General features: G+C 34.5%; 1 protein-coding gene across 1 annotated transcript in view; it reads right to left on the bottom strand.

Moving 5' to 3' along the window:
* Nucleotides 1–1070: 1070 nt before the first annotated feature.
* beg (malonyl-CoA-acyl carrier protein transacylase beg) overlaps nucleotides 1071–20473 on the bottom strand; it is a 28599-nt gene continuing 9196 nt past the window's right edge. Inside the window, exons 2-5 of the mRNA XM_035361530.2 lie at nucleotides 11184–11396; nucleotides 10331–10418; nucleotides 1655–1872; nucleotides 1071–1548 (exon numbers count right to left, since the gene is read on the bottom strand). Of these exons, the coding sequence (XP_035217421.1) occupies nucleotides 1153–1548; nucleotides 1655–1872; nucleotides 10331–10418; nucleotides 11184–11396 (915 nt within the window). The 3' untranslated portion in view covers nucleotides 1071–1152. The remainder of the gene's footprint in view (nucleotides 1549–1654; nucleotides 1873–10330; nucleotides 10419–11183; nucleotides 11397–20473) is intronic.

Below are 20473 nucleotides of genomic sequence, written 5' to 3'. Positions count from 1 at the left end.
AATAAATATGAAAATATGATTTCAAAATCAGTATAAACTCATACAAAATTAAGAATATGGCTGCGGGAAATCTCTTGTCAAAAATGCATTTTGAGATGCCTAACATTCAGCATGTATTTAAGAGAAAAAATTGAAAATTCAATAAAGGAAGTCAAAAAGAAAGCATTTTTAACTAATATACAAATTTGAAATATATATGAAAATGTTTTAGAAACTTTTAAAATAACTTAAATCATATGAGAATTGTAGCAATTTAAAAAAATACGAGAACGAACCTGAATTGCAGAGAAAAGAAGGTGGAAGCCACACATCTTAATGTGAGTGCAAAAAAACAGAAGTTTAGATTTTCTAGAATGTTAAATAAAAAGTTTATATTTCTAGAATGTTAAATAAAAAGTTTAAAATATTAAAGTTTTAGCGAACACTGCTAAAAAACAAAGGTGGAGCCCCAAACCTGAATTGGAACCCTAAAGCATGGCTAAAACATGGCTGACGAGTCAGCCTGTATCTCTAAGCTAAACTTAAAAACTGATGCTCTCTTTGATCTTATACAATTTTCCCATGGCGACCTAGAAATTTTTCTCTCGAAATTACTGGAAGGCATAAACAGTTACAGTTATATAGGGATCGGACTAAAATGTCGCTAAGTTTGCAGACAACAATTAGTCGCTAAAATCATCCCCAGCTTGGTACTATCTCACCGAGACAGTTATTTACCTCAATATTAAATGAACTCACCACTGTAACCCTGTTTTTCTGGAGATGCTTCACATTTCTGAGGTCTTTCGTGTTATGTTATACAAAAGATCCTACAATTTACATAGTTTGACTATTCAATTATTCACATATATACAAAATTCATTTTTGAAATTTTTTGATAGAAATATGTATAGTTAGATTTCAATGTAAATGAGCAGGTATTTAATTTTAGCATCAGGGGGTCTGTGTATTTAATATTTTATTTTCTGAAAGAGACTACACAGGAAATTTCGTGCAAAAATAATTTCACCATGTTTATGCTTTACATGATCTCTAATACATAAGCATTATAGAAGATAAAAAAAAGAAAATTCACGTTTTAAAGATTTTAATTGCAATAAATAAATATTTCAAAAATTCTGTTAAAATAGTTTTATTGACAATAGGTCAGAACTAAGCTAATATACTAGTAAAATATTTACTTGCTTCTCCGTTATTATACCGCAATATAGCTTTCAGTGATGTTCCAGGTCCACACTCAAATACATTAGGATATGCTGTTCCTTGGGCCCTTTCAAATATGACATGCATAGTCTGTTCCCAAGCCACTGGCTTACATAATTGTAATGCAAGATTTTCCCGTATCTTTTCAACAGTTGTGTAGGGTTTGCCATCAACATTAGAATGAACAGGAATTAAAGGCATTTCAAATTTGGTAGCTTTCAGAGCTTTATCTAAAACCTTTCTAGCTGGTTGCATGAGTTTTGAGTGAAATGCTCCACTAACTGGTATGTATTTGATTTTTGTAATTCCAAACTCTGCAGCATGGAGTTCCAAAAACTTCAAAGCCTTAAAAGAAAAGATTAAATGAAATATGTAAATAAATTGCATACACTTTTAGGGAGGCAGGAAGGGGCTTATTTAAAATAAGATATATACAAAGCTGGACACTCACCTCTAGATGACCAGAAATGACTCTGCAATTGGGAAACATATAAATAGCTACTTTACACTCTGGATCATTTATACCCTGTTGTTCACACCATTCTCTTGCTGTTACACATGCCTGCTTGATTTTAGCAATATTGCTTAAAAATACAGTCATCATCCCACTGGGTTTCAATTCCGATGCAGCTTGCATCGCTTCCCCTCGAATTTTGAGCAGTCGAATAGCTGAAAATAATTAAGAAATAGAAAAATTTTTTATTTAACTAATTATTTATTTTTAATCACAATACAATTTTACAAATTTATAAACTATATAATGTTAAAAATGAAGCATATCCATAAATTTGTTAGATTATTGTACAAATAAAATAGTATCTCTAATTTGATACTCATTTCTGCATACTGTTTTAAAACATTAATCTACAACAACTCAGCACTCTTTTAAAATATGAAAATTTATAGTTTTATATTTGTATGTGTTATCTTTACTTAAGATGTTTGACAAATGAGTAATTGAATGCTAGATTTTTAAAATACTGATCTACTCATTTTTTGAACATTTGAAGTTTACTTCTATAAATATTTGCCTTTTAAAACTGATTAGCTGCGATTCACAAAAAGTAATTGAGCTTTCCTTACCTTGTAAAACTGTTTTATTAATAATAATTATTATTAATAATAATTAGCAATGCCAAGGCTAATTTTATATTGTGATATTTCTAAAAATTGAAGGCATTATGAAATTTTGCCACAGTTTAAGGTTTCTGTATATAATGTTTAAGATTCTTCTACAGATAATTTTGTTGTGAATAAATATAAATATGCCCACCACTGAAGCTAAAACTTTTGAAAATTACTATACTGGCTATTTAAATTAATATTGATATGCAAAGAAAAAAAAATTAATATGAATTTAAAAAAAAAAACCTTTTCAAGACAGACATTTTAATACAGTTTCAAAAATGGCAATGTGTTTTTCAAAAATGCAATACTTTATAATATCGCACTTTTGTTAAACATATGATTAATCAAAAAGCATTCTTTTCTTATGTCTGCAGACTTTCATCTAAAATTTTAAATATGTTTTCAAATCGTAGTTTTAAGGTGAGATATTTTCATGCAATTTTCACTTCTTTGTAATGTTCACATATGTTTATAGACTCTTGATTACTCAAATTTTCTAAGTCTGTTCAGCCAAAATGTTAATGAATAATCATTATTCATTCACAGCCAGTTCAGTTATTTAAGGATAATGAAATAATTGTAGCTGTTCAAAATGAGAACAGATGCAAAGCAAACGATGAAGGCAGTTTAAGAGCTGTTGATATGAAAACTGTTCAAACTTATATAACCACAAAAACGTTTTATATATTTGACACAATTTTCTGGGCTAAGATGTAAGAAAATATCAAAACTAGGCGGGACACAAATGATGCCAAAGTACTGTGATGAAAAAAAAGGGTCCACTTAATTAAACAAAAATCTATCAAAGATTTACAAATTATTAAAACTTATAAAATATTTGAACATTCCTTATATTTGCTTATCTGAAAAATAAAACTTAATTGAAAGAAAATATTTAATGCTAGAATATAAATTGCTATTTGGATTCCTAGTGTATCTCCTATTAATAACATCATCATCACCAGAAAATACTTTCTTGTCAAGTGCAAGAAATGACAAACATTACTTGATACAAAAGCTTTTATTATTAACTGTGCTAATTTCCAAATTGCTGTTGCGATGTCTTGAGGAAGATATTTATTTATATACTTGTGCATCATTTTTACAGGTATACAGGTACTTTTTATTTGTCAAAATTACTTTGTGAAAATAACTGAGATTTCTTTTTGTAAAAATGTTGCAATTGCATGAATGGCAATATTCTTTGATTATACAGTCAAAAGTCGTTAATCCAGACTCGTCGGGACTTCGGCGATTCCGGATTATCGATTTTTCCGGATTATAGATCATCAGTTTAAATCTCGTAAGATGGCATGCAGAAATTCTAAAATTAATGGTATGAAACCGTAATTTATGAAATAAAGAACAGTTATGATCTAAAGGGTATCAAAATTTGCAAAAAGAAAAAGCTTAATATTTATTTGTTTACTTTATTAAACATTTCTTTCAATGTAAGTTGTTTAAGTTTTGCTTCATTTCATGTGATAATACTTTCTCTTTAATTCTATTAAACAGACATACTTTCTTGTTCAGTTACAAAGTTCCGTTGTTCAAGTCCTATAATTGCTGTGTCGAGAATACTGACTAATTTGTCAATCGAAATTTTTTCGTTTTCAATAACCTCTGTCACTTTCTTCGCTATCGGAAGTGAATTATAATGACGAGGAACTTGTTTTAAATCATATCAAAGACGGAGCACATCGAGATGAAATACTACATTTGATAAGGAATTATAAGCCAAATAAAATAAAAACATCTGCCCTGAAGAAAAGGATAGTGCTGACAGATCAAGTTCCAATTCATTGCGCGCCGCGGCGTCCCCCCACCGCTGAGCAGCGTGAAATTGATAAACAGATTTCGGATTTCAAAACATACTTTCGCTTTAGATCCTTTACATATTAACAAATATATATCGGAAATTCTATTTGATATAATCGAAAGTTTAAACTTACTTTTATAAAATTGCTCTTACAGTCTGCAAAAAATAATAAGCCGGATCCAATTCGAAAATTAAGGAACAACGCAATCATCAACATTAACTGAAATAGATAATTATTTAGCTTATACGTCCATTATACATAAAACGCGCACGCGAAAACGTATTCTGCACTTGCGCACACTCATATGCACAGTCGTAAAAGGTCTTACGCGAACACGTAAACGCCTATGCGCATGTGTCAACGCGGCGCATGCGCAGAAAGTTTTAATTTTGAGGTCCGGATTATAGATCATTCCGAATTATGGGTGTCCGAATTAACGACTTTTGACTGTATTTTGATTTTGCAGGATCTTCTTATTTTTATTAGTTCAAAACAGGCATAAATATTTGGCAACATTTTTGCTTGACAGCATTTTCTAGTGCTGTTGGCTAATGGATACAACAGTATTTATGAATAAATGCTTCACATAAAATATCTTTTTCAATAAAAGAAATTATCATTTACTGCATTCTGTCAGAAGACAGAGAAATACAAGAATGAAAGCATCTAACATTTTTGGGTATTGATGTAGTATGCAATCTACGACTTTTAGTTAGTTATTTACTTTTTAGATGGTGGCACTAAAATCTGTAATCATTTCCTTCTCCTGCGATTTTATCACATGTTCTTATACGAAAGCTATTGATTTTATTTTATGAAGCTATTATTATTGAATTAATAGATCCCTACATGAACACTACACTGCTTCTGCAAGCATTAGCAGTGTAGTGTTCTTCATGTTGTGTAGAATCTTTAGCTTCAAAATCCCCCAACCTGATTCAATCATTTGAATACTAGTACCATTTGCAGGATTGATAAAGCTCTTTTGATGGTTTATGATCTTCAAAATCCCCCAACCTGATTCAATCATTTGAATACTAGTACCATTTGCAGGATTGATAAAGCTCTTTTGATGGTTTATGATCTGATAATCCTATCCTGATCAACTCAGCTCCTTGTAAGAAGACCAATCGTCACTCATGATAACTGAGCCAGGTATTACTTCTGAATTATGGGTAGCAACAGTGAGGCATCTCCTCATCTCATGATGAAAAAGTATGTTTTGAGTTCATCAGTTTAACATGTTAAACAAAATATCCATTTCTTGTCATTGTTTGCAATCTAAAAAATGACTAATTAAAAGTGGCAGTTTGCATACTATATCACTACCAAATTTTATTAAAAAAAAATCATTGTTCTTTTCAGCATCCTGATTCAAAATCACAAAAATAATATCTGCAACAGTTAAACTATTATCGGAGAAAAAAGAAGACAATGACAGCTGAGAATAATACAGTCAAAAGTCGTTAATTCGGACACCCATAATCCAGACCTAAAAGCTACAAACTTTCTGCGCATGCGTCTCTTTGACGCATGCGCGTAAGACCTTTACCGCTGCGAATTTGCATGTGCGCGTGCGCAAAATACGTTTACGAATGCGCGTTTAATGTATAACGGACGGGATAAGCTAAGCTAAAATTATCTAATTATCGATTTCAGTTAATGTTGCAGATGGCGTTGTTCCTTAATCTTCGAATTGGATCTGGATTATTATTTTTTGCAGACTGTTAGAGCAATTTTATAAAAGTAAGCTTGAACTTTCGATTATGTCAAATAGAATTTCCGATATATATTTACTAATATGTAAAGGATATACAAAGCGAAAGTATCTTTCGGAGTCCATTAAACAAAAAGTGGAATTGCTGCAAAAAATGGATAAAGGCATATTCTTTGTTTATCTAAACTTTAACGTTTGTTTATCTTTAACGCCGCCGCGGCGTGCAATGAATTGGAAGTTGATCTGTCAGCACTATCCTTATCTTAAGGGCAGATGTTTTTATTTTATTTGGCTTATAATTCCTTACTCAATGTAGTATTTCATCTCGATGTACTCTGTCTTTGATATGATTTAAATCAAATGCCTCGTCATTATAATTCGCTTCCGATAGCGAAGAAAGTGACAGAGGTTATTGAAAACGAAAAAATTTCGATTGACAAATTAGTCGGTATTCTCGACACAGCAATTATAGGACTTGAAGAGCGGAACTTTGTAACTGAACAAGAAATTATGTCTATTTATAGAATTAAAGAGAATGTATTATCATATAAAAAACGAAGCAACTGAAACAACTTACATTGAAAGAAATGTTTAATAAAGTAAACAAATAAATATTGAGCTTTTTTTTGTAAATTTTGATCATAATTGTTCTTTAAATTACGGTTTTATATTTTTAATTTTATAATTTCTGCATGCCATTTTACCAGATTTAAACTGATGATCTATAATCCGGAAAAATCGATAATCCGGAATCACCGAAGTCCCGACGAGTCCGGATTAACGACTTTTGACTGTATATCTTTTTAACATACAAAATAATAACATACAAAATTTTAAATTAAATTTTTAACATACAAATACACATCATGGCTTTAAAGCAGTGGTTCTTAACCTTTTTAGTGGTTAGCACTCCTTGAATCTGAAATTAAGCTCTCGCACCCCTTAAAAAATGTGTCTATTTTTTATTTAAGGGAAAAACATATTGTATAAACAAATGGCATGTTTATTTACAATATGTATTACTACATAACATAAAAAGCAATATTTAAATGCTAATGGCTAGGTTGTTGTTATTTATTGATAATAATTCTGCTAAAATGAAACTCTTTTTCTGAAACAGCTATGCACAAGTCATCCGATATATTTAACTAATCTCTAGCTTTATTATTTTATGTGCAAAAGCACTAAAAATCTCATTTCACAAAGGTATTATGGTGGCAGATAGTGAAAGTACCTCTAACGCTGCTTTTGCCAGCTGAGGATTAGCTTTTAACTGTTTAAATCAGAACTGTTCTACATCTAGTTTTTCAAATTCCATTGCCATACATGCATTAGCTCATATTTCAATAACATCTTCTTTTAAAAGAATCGCTGTCTTCTACTGAATTTTGATCAAACAAAAATGGACTGAGTATCGATCAAATGACTGAATTCAGTTAAGGAAAGTTTGCTAAATTCCCGTATTCAACTCCATGTCTCCAAAGTTATAAATTTTCACTAGCTGTCATTATGTTCTTGGCAAATCCTTACATTGAAGTGTTTACTTCATTCATGTGGTTAAACGTATCTGCTAAATGAGCAGGCCAACTGAAGCAATGCATCTCTGTTTCCAAAAGCTTCCATTAAATCACTATTTTGGTTAATAAGAAATTGTATAATTTCATTGTGCAATTCAAAAACCCTGGTCAGCATTCGGCCAGAATTTTTTCCCCAACATTGCAGAGGCACTATCAGTGCAAATTGAGCCTATAACAATCATGGGTATTAGGCATTTAAACAACTTTTTTAATGTGATTAAAAACATCAGTGCCTTTTGTCATAAAATCAAATGGTTTACAAAATAGAAAATCTTCTAGTACAGTCAAAAGTCTTTAATCCGGACTCGTAGGGACTTCGGCGATTCCGGATTATCGGTTTTTCCGAATTATAGATCATCAGTTTAAATCTGGTAAGATGGCATGCAGAAGTTATAAAATTAAAAATATGAAACCATAATTTATGAAATAAATAGCAATTATGATCTAAAGTGTATCAAAATTTGTGCATTCGTGATATTTATAATGACGAGGAATTTGATTTAAATCATATCAAAGACGGAGTACATGGAGATGAAATACTACATTTAGTAAGGAATTATAAGCCGAATAAAATAAAAACATCTGCTCTGAAGATAAGGATAGTGCTGACAGATCAACTTCCAGTTCTTTGCACGCCGCGTCCCCCCCCCCCGTTGCAGAGCAGCGTGAAATTGATAAACATATTTTGGAGTGGTTAGAGAATCAAAGAATATGCCTTTATCCATTTTTTTATGTTATTTTCAAGATTTCAAGATGTTAAGATTATATCCCTGCAGATTTCACTAACATGTTGATTATTGTAATGTTCTAACAGCTTTGATGGTTCCCTGCAATGGAAAATATTTTGCAATATAAAATATATCATGCTCATTGTGTACCATCTTTTTTATTAGCGACATAATCGTCTTTCCATTGATGCGTTTTTGACTTAACAAGTGATACTACAATTTAAAAAAATTAATTAATTGATATAAATTTAATTTCAATAATTATTACACAAATTAATTAATTAAAGTAATATTTGATACAAACCTCGTTTACATTCTTATTAATAGCATGCGAACACATCTTAACTAGTTTCTGTACTGCATGTACTGATGAGTGATGACAAGCACAATGTGCTAAGCAAGGAAATTACAATAAATGGAAAAAGCCTTCCCCACATGTCCCCTGCAATGAAACAACGATATATCACATCACGAATTATTATCGCTGCAGCCAAAGGGTTATTTATCCCCCCCCTAATTGGTACCATTTGTAACATGCACTGTTGCCACATTCTTTTTTTTTTTTTTTTTAATTTTTGAAATTTCTCTCACACTTTAGGTTAACAACCACTGCTTTAAAGTATATTTTATTTATATTAAACATCCTATTTTCTAGCTCATCGAGTGTGGCATGCAGGACTAATTCACAAATTAGCCAAATTCTCTCTTCCGAACAGCTTTCTAAAACTCATGATTTCATACCTGGAAGAAAAAACTTTTCAAGTAAGATGCAGACTCTACAAACGCTACAAAAAATACTTTCCCGTGGATATTGATATTCAAATTAACAATACTCCTATCCCTACTGCAAACTCTTACAAATATCTTGGAGTTCTCATTGACAGCCAACTCACCTTTCAAGAACATATTAATTACATTACCAATAAAGCTAATGCTGCATTTTTGGCGATTTACGCGTTAATCGGATGCTATTTTAAACTGAATTTAAAAACAAAATGTACGCTTTATTTGACCCTAATATGTCCCATCTTACTGTACGCTGTCCCGGCATGAGCCGCTGCAAGTAAAACAAATAGAAGAAAAATCAGCATCCTTCAAAATAAAGTTTTGCATGCTATTACTAATGCTCCATGGTTCGTGAGGAAAACGATTATTTACGAAGACTTAAAAATCCCGGAGATCCAGGATCAAATCTTCATCACTGCCCATAACTTTTTCAATAGCATTAATAACTCTCCATATGAAGCAATCAAAAATCTCGCAAATTATGACTCAGCTATAGAAAGCATTGTCAAGCGACCACGTTCCATTCATTACAACCCTAAGTGGTGAATGTGTATATACTGTATATATATATTTTTTTTTCTTCTTTTTATCTTATTTTTATTTAATACTCTTGTGGATGTAAAAACTGTGCTCTACAAAGATTGGACTATGTTGTTAAAGAAAGGACTATGAATACTTGGCATAGCCAAATGGACTTTGTGCGTGTTTTTACGAAAATTTTTATAAAATTCATATTAGTGAATCGCTTTGACTTACTCTGAAAAAATTTCATTTCCAAGCCTCCGATTGGACCACATGATCTCCCGCCCACTTCTGAAAATATCAAAAGAAATAAACACTCCAATGCAAATTTTCTGCTTAAATACATTTTCCGGACTAAATGCACTTCCTACTGACGAACTGTACACTTAATTAGTGCTTAATTAGTATTATTAAGTTTTTATCTTCAAAAGATGTAAGTTTCTGCTTATGCAAATTCAAACCAATGACATAGCAATGCTCAGTCACGTGATTTTAAATTTTTTCCCTCTCGTATCTGCTGCTAAGTTAGGAACCACAGTCAATGCATGCATTACTCCCAGCACCTACTCAAAAAATTCTACATTGATGTAAAATAACTTTTATAAAGTTAAAAGTTGATTTTTTGACGTTGTTCAACTCTTGCCTTCCCTAATGACTTGCCACTCAGACCCTCTTTCGCCTTCGGGAGCGGTGCTCATGCACCCTTGATTTATTGAAAAATTATGAAAGGCCAATGGCCCACCTGAGTTATTAGTATAAACTCTGAGTAGTTGGCACTAAAACCGAAATTGAAGATTCAAGATCTCTTAAAATGATTTAATACAAAATTATTATTTATTGAGTTCATACCACTTTCAAACTCTAGAGATCCAGCAAAAACTAAAGCAGAATATTCTCCAACACTGAAGCCAGCTGTAGCAACACAATTTTCTACCATCTAAAAAAAAAAAAAAAAAAAAAAAAAAGAAAAAAGAAAAAAAAATTAGTTTTTAATATATATCTATATAATTTAGATGCTATTTGCTTAATTCACTACGAATAATGAAGACACTGCAGCTTTTCAAAGCATGAGTAGCAAGCGATAGTAACTGCAATTGACAGATTCAGGAAATACTTTTCTGGAGTATGTTATATAGTTACTTGTTTTCAATAAAAATTAATGAAAGTTATAAAATTTTATGACAGATATTACAAGTTAATATTTTGAGCTCCATTTATATGCTTTACTGGGTTTTATAAGCAAATTGATTATACAGGATGTTTTAAAAAGGGTGCATGAGTAAATATTTTAAATAATCAGTTGTTGATCAAGTAATTTAGTGAAAATCTGGTAAACTGAAACAGGTGCCTCATGAAGGAAAAAACATTATTGAAAAAAGTGTTTTGCATTAGGGAATTGGTCAAGACAGTTCTAATATTAATAGATATCAGATCCTCTCTTGAAATGCATTAAGCTTTTCTAACTAAAATCAAAATCAAATTAAGCCATTCATGATATTAACTTATAATTTTCATTATAAAACTAAAGAAATTTTTTGATAGTCATTCCTGAAATTTGCACTCACACAACTAGATTTCAAACTTAACACAAATTTTTAGCAGCACAGTTATTAGAAGATATAATAAGCACATATGTATGTTAATATTTTACTTTTAGATCTTGGATCTTATTGAACTAATGCTATAAATTTCAATATATTACCTGCAAAGCTTCAGCTCTCATTTTTTCAACTGCAGCAAGAGATGCTACCATTACAGCAACTTGTGAATGAACCGTCATATCTAGCATATCCTGAGGTCCATTTAAGCACAGATCCAGTAAATTATACCTCAGAATATCACTTGCACATTCAAACATCTCTTTCACATTTGGATATGATATTAAAGACTTTGCCATTCCAACATACTGTGTTCCCTGAAAAACAAAACACTGTATTAAAAATTAAGATTTTCAGTTTTCATTTGCTTTACGAGAATATTTATTGGTACACTCTAGTACATCCATAAACTTCTCATAAGCCCAAATAGCATAAAGCAAACTAACATTTTCCATTAATTTATACAGGAATAGTTTTAGTGTTTCTATGCCTCCAGAATTTTATATTATCCCAAACAATGCATAAAATAAAGATACACTAAAAGAAAGAATATGATAAACATAAATAATAACAGCATATACAAAGTGGTTTCACCTTCCCCAATCTGAAATCAGCAAGCACAGTAACAATAATGGAGTTGAAGAGTTTATCACTTGGCAAATATACAATATAAATAATGCCTTTTTATTGAGGAAACTAATCTAAATATAATTCAGCACAAAAGTCTCAGACACCAGAAATCATTTAGAAAATGTTAACAGATAAAAATAATATATAAATACACTGCTCAACATTGGAAATGCAACACCAAGAAGGAGTGGTCAGAAATTTATGCAAATTTTAGAGTAGACCCACGTCACTGAGTTATGCGAATGATGTGAAATGTGCAGCTCTCCGACGCACGTGAAGTAAGATACGAGGGCTATCCAGAAAGTAGATTACGTTTTGGAATAAAAAATAAACAAAGTATAGGAAACAAATTTTATTATATACAGATGAAAGCCACACTCAAATACTACTTTTCTACATAGTCACCATACAAATTAAGGCATTTATCGTAGCGATGTACGAGCTTGGAAATTCCTTCGTCGAAAAATTCGGCCGCCTGCGCCTTCAACCACTTCGTTACCTCTTCTTGCAGCTGTGCGTCGTCATCAAAACGCTGCATAGCCAGCCACTTCTTCATTGCTGGGAATAGGTGGAAGTCGCTCGGTGCCAGGTCGGGACTGTACGGCGGATGAGGAAACAACTCCCACTTAAAAGATTCAAGAACTTTACGAGTGACATTTGACGTGTGGGGCCGGGCGTTGTCGTGAATCAACAAGATCTTAGAGCTCAACATTCCTCTGCGCTTGTTTTGAATTGCTCTTCTGAGTTTTTGGAGAGTTTGGCAATACCTTTGAGAGTTTATTGTAGTGCCTCTTTCCAGGAAGTCCACCAAAATTACACCTTTTCTGTCCCAAAAAACAGTCGCCATCATCTTCCTTGCCGACATTGTTTGCATGCATTTCTTGGGTTTTTGGGGAGAACTTGTGTGCCCCCACTGCATTGATTGCAATTTCGTTTCACAGTTCACATGTTTCACCCATGTTTCGTCACCAGTAACGATGCGATCGAGTAAAGAGTCACCATCCTTATGGTAAGCGTCCAAAAAGTTCAACGCTGCAGCCATTCGCTGATTTTTGTGGTCCTCTGTCAAGATTTTTTGAATCCATCTTGCACAAAACTTGTGGTAACCAAGCTTTTCGCTGATGATTTCGTGCAACAAACTTCGCGAAATTTGTGGAAAACTCAAAGAAAGTTCCGTTATTGTGAAATTTTGATTTTCACGGACTTTAGCATCGACTTTTTCGAGAAGTTCGGCGGTCACTATGCTGGGTCTCCCACTTCGATCTTCGTCGTGAACATTGGTTCGGCCATTTTGAAATCTTATGACCCACTGACGCACTCCACCTTCAGTGATAATGTTGTCCCCCATACACTTCACGAAGCTGCCGATAGATTTCTATCGGTTTACAGTTTTTTGCAGTCAGAAACCTTATTACTGAGCGCACCTCGCAGCTCGCGGGATTTTCAATTAACGCAGACATTTCAAACCGTCACAGTATCTGAACGGAGCACAGCACGAACCTCTCACTAGCACGGCTAGATGCAGACTGAGCTGCGCAACGCTCTGACCCCAAGATGGCCGCGCTAGCCCCGCCCCTAGCGGACACAGACGGAAACGTAATCTACTTCCTGGATGGCCCTCGTATAAGGGAATGAACGTGGAGAATGGGCAATATTCGTGTCGTTATTTCTGCCAAAGGAATTATCAAAGAAAGTTGGTTTTTGTCCCAGAGGATACGTGCAATAGGGGAGAATGCCAGGCCGTTGTCAACGAAGGCATTTCCAGCATATAGACGATTTTACGAGGGGTATGGTAATTGGACTGAAGAGGGCGGCTTGGTCCTTACGTCAAATCGCAGCTGATAACCACATGGATGCAAACATGGTGCATCGGCTATGGCGAACATGGTTGGAACAAGAAAATGTGGGAAGAAGGAGGGGTGCAGGAGCAGCCAGAGTGACGTCAGCATGTGTGGATCGACGCATCCGGCAACAAGCTATGGCGGTCTCGCAAGTCACTTATACCACGATTCTGCAGCATGTGCAAGATACCCTGGATGTTCCCGTGTCGACCAGAATCATTTCTCGTCGATTGGTTGAACATGGCCTGCACTCACGGCATCCGTTAAGAAGACTGCCATTGACCCCACATCATAGACACCAACGTTTAGAATGGTGCCAGACTGGAGCAATGTGGATGATAGAATGGAGAAACATCGTGTTCTCAGATGAGTCACACTTCTGTTTATACAGTGACAGTCACCGCATACGTGTGTGGCGTCGACGTGGAGACAGATCTAATCCGGCAGTAACTGTGGAACGCCCCACCATGCGACAAAGTGGCATAATGGTTTGGGGCACTATTGCCTACGATTCCAGGTCACCTCTAGTTCGTATTCAGGGCACTACGACAGCCCAACAATACTTCAATAATGTACTGCGGCCGGTGGCAATCCCCTACCTTCAGGGGCTGCCTAATGCAATTATTCAGCAGGATAACGCCCGACCACACAGTGCTCACATCTGCCAACATGCTCTGCAAGGTATACAGATGCTTCCCTGGCCACCGTACTCTCCTGACCTGTCACCAATCGAACATGTGTGGGTTGTGATTGGACACTGTTTGCAGAATCTGCCCCTGCCTCGTTCAGAAGACGAACTGTGGCAAATGTTTGAAAGGGAAAGGAGAGCCATCCCTCAGGACACCATCTGCACTCTTATTGACTCTATGCCTAGACGTGTTTCTTCGTGCATCGCTGTCCGTGGTGGTCCTACATCCTACTGAGCCGACGCCGTTCTCACTCTGTATTCTGACTATCATTTTGAAATAAAGATCATTTATTGCTGCTTGCTGTCTCTGTCTTTTTTCCAAGTTTCATCACTTTCTGACCACTCCTTCTTGGTGTTGCATTTTCAGTGTCAAGCAGTGTCTATCAGAAAATTTTATACTCATTCAGTTATATATAGTTACTTTAATAGCACATAGTAACACTATGTCAAAACACAATTTATTGGCCGGTATTATTCAAGACAGCTCGAAAATCACGTTTACAGTTGTTGAAGAATTACAATAAACATGCTGTAACAATCAGCGACACAGCCTCCAGGTTATCAGGCTATAAGGGTGAAGACAGCTTCACTGCAAAGCACCAGAGTGCAGCTCCTGACTCTGGTCAGTCGTTCTCGGAACTCCACGTACTCTCGAGACTCTCCATGCTACAACCGGCGATGCACTCGACTATACGCTAGAGTACAGCCCCCAACTCCTGGGTTCAGTCGTTCCCAGAGCTCATCACACTCTCTCGATGATTCACTAACCATGACACACTAAGAGACTTTTTCGGTGCAGTCAACGACCAACTCGAAACTCACTGACTGACTATCAACTCAATGGACTTTGCACGGACTAACTGACTTGATACTAAATTTCCGCGTACCAGTAGGGTTTATATAGCTTTTGGCTTGTGCTCGAAAACATTCTGGGCTAAATCAGTAAGAAATCGTTTTAGAAGGCTCTCCCGTCCATGGCATATTGTCAATTTTCCTGCCAAAATGGCAACCCTGCTTTTCCTTGCCATTTTCTGGCAACCCTAAACCTGCTTTGTGGGGAAGCTATCTTACCGCACCTGGGCATTTCATAACACTGCCCCCTCCCAAGGACTGCACATTCCGAGGAATACAATCCTTGATCAGAAGGATAATTCGATACAAATAAAGATAGTAAAATAAACAAATAACATAACTAAAGAATCAAATATTTACACTATATACAAGTTATATACACAAATTAAACACATAACAATTTTACATTATACAAATTAAATTTCAGAATCAATTTCAGTCTTAATCTTTTCATTAAGTTATACCCAGGTGAAATACTTTTCCTCTGCATTTCTCAGATGTATTCCTGTTTTGCATATCACAGTCTGGGGATTCAGTTCTTTTAGACTTTTCATCCACAGGAAGATCTAAAATGGTTCGTTCACCACTCTGTAGTTCATTTACAGCATGCATACAGTTCATCTCGGTATTTTTAGCAGATGCTGCATGCTTATTTACCTCTATTTCCTGAAAGTAAGTTCCAATGTTTGCACCCAGGGTCATGAATAGAATCTGATCCTTTACAAGCAGAAGTATCCAGGTTTAGAATCAAGTTCTTGTCTGCAAAACCTGCACTATGAGGCAGACACTCAGTTTGTGAAGTAGGTGAATTTTCTTGCAATACTAGAGCACACTGCCTAAGCTGTACATCAGCTTCTCCTATTTCTGCATCACATGCACTTTCAAATGGTTCAACACTTACTGCCTGCGACTTCGTAACTTCACTATCAGTTTCGACAATCTTAACAATCGCATTTTCCCTTTCTTCCACTTCAGGCACTTGAGAATCAAAAGCTTCTTTCCCATCTTTTATTTCTTCATGTTTTCGTTCCTTTTCTTTAATCCCGTTAAACGCTTCATCCATCATTTCTTGATCTTTCTCAGTCAGCTACTTCCTTCATTTCTTCATCCTTTGATTCTCCAGATGCCATTACTGTCATTTTGACATCTTCTGTTTTGGCTCCAATTTTCTCTCTAAACTCCACGATTTCGCATCTAATCTCCTTTTGCTTCACTACTATTCATTGCAGTTGCTTTTGCAGATTTTCTCGCATGGTTTTTATTTTGCTTTTGATCTCAACCTTTATCTCCTCCTGTCCAGATTTCATCTCAGCCAAGAAGTCCATCAAAGTCTTTGTTTATTCCACCATAGCTTTCCTCTGCAGGCGGGTCACTGACATTCATTCGCAAATCCCACTTCTGACACCAGTTGTTACATTAATTTCTCCCTCTTGACGTTCATATGGGGTTCATGCGGATTTGGAGTTAATAATAACAACACTTGATGAAGTATCAAAACACAATTTATTGGCCAGTATTATTCAAGACATTCCAACGTATTCTTGGAACTCCACGTACTCTTCAGACTCTCCATGCTACAACCCGCGATGCACTCGACGATACACTAGAATACAGCTCCTGACGCCTCGGTTCAGTCATTCCCAGAGCTCAACACACTCTCTCGAAGATGCACTAACTGCGATATACTAAGAGACTCTTTCGGTGCAGTCAACGATCAACTTGGCACTCACTGACTGACTATCAACTCGATGGACTCCACACAGACTAACTGACTCGATACTAACTCTCCGCATACCAGCAGGGTTTATATAGCTTTTGGCTTGTGTTCAAGAACAGTCTGGGCTAAACCCGTAAGAATTCGTTCCAGAAGGTTCTCCATCCATCAATGGCATAATACAATTTTGTTGCCAAATGTGGCAACCCTGCCTTCCCTTGCCATTTCTGACAACCTCAAACCTGCTTTGCAGGGAAGCTATCTTACCATGCCTGGATATTTCGTAACAATATATTTGAAGTTAGAACATATATTTTGATCATCCACACTTCAAGCAAAAGTTGCAAACTTACTGGCAATTTTGAAAATATTCACAAACTCAAAGGTGATAATGTATATTTATTGAAGGTGATTCAGGAAAGAAAAATTTATTGGCTATCTTTATGTTCATTTCAATAATGTACTTAATGCTGCTTTTTTTTTTTTTTTTTTTTTTTTTTTTTTTTACCATGATTTGTTTTCACTAAAATAAAACAGTCTGATAACTGCAGAAATTTGACATCTCGCATAACTTTGCACACAAATAATGAGTGCCTAGCAAGTTAAAAGTTTAATGTGCACTCCAACTGAAAGTCCAATGTGCACAAGCTAACACACATGTAAATGACATTCTTTCATGCCCCGTCGTAAGCACAGATACAGTTTTTGCACCAGTTTCATCAACAGTTCTGTTTGCAGGAGAGTCGAAAGCTAACGGCGTTTCATCCACATTTATTATCTGTGACCGAAGAATTTTTTTTTTCCTCAATAATATCTGTCACATATGTCACATATGAAAAGATGCCTTTTTATCCTGCCAGTCCATTGGTAATTGTTGCCCGACTGTTGTTCTAGTACACCCAGAAATATTTTTTCTTTTCATAAATCTGCTACACCAGCAAGGCCCTCCTTTGAAATCATTTATGTTCATTTGTTTTGCTATAAATTTTGCTTGTAAGCGAATTTTTACAGTCGAAATTGCCATTACCTTTCCTCGTTGCTCCTTTATCCAGTTTGCAAGGTCGTCCTCTAGATTCAGCCAACTTACAGTACCACTTCTTTTGGCTCGTTTCTATTGTGGCATATTTTTAAGAAGTTCTTTTTCAGTTCTCCAACGTCGAATACATCTCTCGTCCACTTCAAACTTTCGAGCTGCTGCTCTATTTCCAATTTGTTCAGCACGTAAAATTACATTAAGCTTAAAACCAGCTGTATAGCTTCTGTGCCGTTTAGGTGCCATTTTCAAAATTTTTACGCTCCCTTCTTACTTATAAACTATCCAACAAGTATTTGTACCCAAACTGATGGGATCTGTATCTGGCAGAATGCCAAGAAATCTCGATTCATGCTGAAAGGGAAATACGTCAGAGTTCGTTATTGCGAGGCAGGTGGAGTTGTGTCCGCCTTTGAAAAAAATTGCAGAAAAGGCAGGGGTGGGGAGAGGATGGGTCCTGGAAGATTCATCGAATGGCAGAGGAGAGAGACTATTCAAACTGATGAGAATGTTGATTTGAAAGTGTGAAGAATGTTATTGTTCTGAGATCCCGTTTAGGGTGGATAAGGCATGTAGGTCCGTTCAAGGGAAAGAATGTAAACAAACTAACAAAAAACAACTGAGTGGTCTTTTGTGGGGGAACAGCACCAGTCTACGTACGATGACAAGGCCATCCAAACTATCCAAATTGACCATCATAGGAAATATGTTATTTTTAGTGCACCTAAACATCGCATGGGTAGAAATGCCACACCCACTGAAAATTTAAGTTTTAAACACATTTCTTTCAGAAATTATGGTACAAATTCCCATTTAGTCAAATGCAAGTGTGCTATGCACATATGTGGGTTGTCAGCGACATTATAACTTGCCACATAAATATTTTTTGTGACATGATATGTTGCCTTATTAATATTTTTTGTGTCTTTCTGGCTAGGGTGCGAATAATCAAGAAGTACCAAAGAAAGTCCACCAATGACCTTTTTTTAATACTTTCTAACTATTATGTTCCCAGTTTCATTATTAAATTACTTTTTGCAAAGATATAGTCTATACATAGCTGATGTCAAGAAACTTCTGACTATCATTTAAACATCCTGTAGCAAAAGTGGTTAAGAAAAATGATTTATTTTGTTTAATTATTTAAATCCAATAAACAAAGTAATATGTTTTTGAATACACATTATTCATCAATTATACAGAGGCTGTTTGCATATTTTTTAGACGATTTTGCTTTGCTATTAAAAAAAAAAAAGTTCTACTTGGAAGTTTTTTTTTTTTTTTTTTTTTTTACTGCAACTATATTTTTTAAAGTATAAATTATCATCTGTTACTTGACAGTTTTGTTTTCATGCAAAATGGCACTTTTAAAGAAGCAATGGATGGAACACTATGTTTATGCTCTTTCCAAAGAAAATTGTTCGTATCCAGTTATTAAAAACGCTGTGAAAGGCCATGGTTTTTATATCTAAAGCTAAGACAGGTAATACAGTCAACAAGAAATACAAAAAAAAAAAAAAAAAAAAAAAAAATAATGAAAGACTGGCTTCAAGTGGAAAAATGCAAGGAAAAAATGGAATGTTTTGAATGTTGCAAAGGTAAGATTGTTAATGTTTAAAGAAAATCAATTGAGTCAAAGGACAGCTGCAAAATGCTGATTTGAATTTTAAGATGGCGATTAAACATTATGTGCATCAATTTTCTACATGATTAATTGCTGAACACAGAACATGCTACAGAATTCTTTACAATAACATTTACCCGGGCAAAAACGGAAAAATATTGTCACAATAAACGAATCCATGGTGTAATTAAATGACTGCACTAAAAAAAATCCATTTATTATCATGAAAGAGGAAGAAAAAAATTCTTAAATCATGGTTAAAAGAATCTAAAGAAAGTTTTTCAAAGGTATTTATGATTGTAGCTCGGTTTTCATATAATGGAAATTTTAAAAGAAAGAGAGTGGAGAAAAATGTTAAGATCAACTCCAAATATTATTAAGGACGTATTTTATACACAATTTTCAAATATGAAATATCTTGTTTTTACTAGAATCAGTAGAACAGCATCAAGACAAAGCAAGCAACCACATATCAAAATCCACTACAGTCAAAAGTCGTTAATCCGGTCTTGTCAGGACTTTGGCGATTCGAGATTATCGATTTTTCTGGATTATAGATCATCAGTTTAAATCTGGTAAGATGGCATGCAGAAATTATAAAATTAAAAATATGAAATCGTAATTTATGAAATAAAGAACAATTATAATCTAAAGGGTATCAAAATTTACAAAAAAAAAAAGCTTAATATTTATTTGTTTACTTTATTAAACATTTCTTTCAATGTAAGTTGTTTAAGTTGCTTCGTTTTTTGCGTGATAATACATTCTCTTTAATTCTATAAACAGACATAATTTCTTGTTCAGTTACAAAGTTCCGCTGTTCAAGTCCTATAATTGCTGTGTCAAGAATACCGACTAATTTGTCAATTGAAATTTTTTCGTTTTCAATAACCTCTGTTACTTTCTTCGCTATCGGAAGCGAATTATAATGACGAGGCATTTGATTTAAATCATATCAAAGACGGAGTACATCGAGATGAAATACTACAATTAGTACGGAATTATAAGCCAA

Source organism: Stegodyphus dumicola, chromosome 10 (genome assembly GCF_044657685.1).
Source record: "Stegodyphus dumicola isolate Sdum_Otavi_A_Nest chromosome 10, ASM4465768v1".
Lineage (NCBI taxonomy): Eukaryota > Metazoa > Arthropoda > Arachnida > Araneae > Eresidae > Stegodyphus > Stegodyphus dumicola.
The sequence above is the reverse complement of the archived record's forward strand: the minus strand, read 5'-3'. Positions and strand labels throughout refer to the sequence as shown.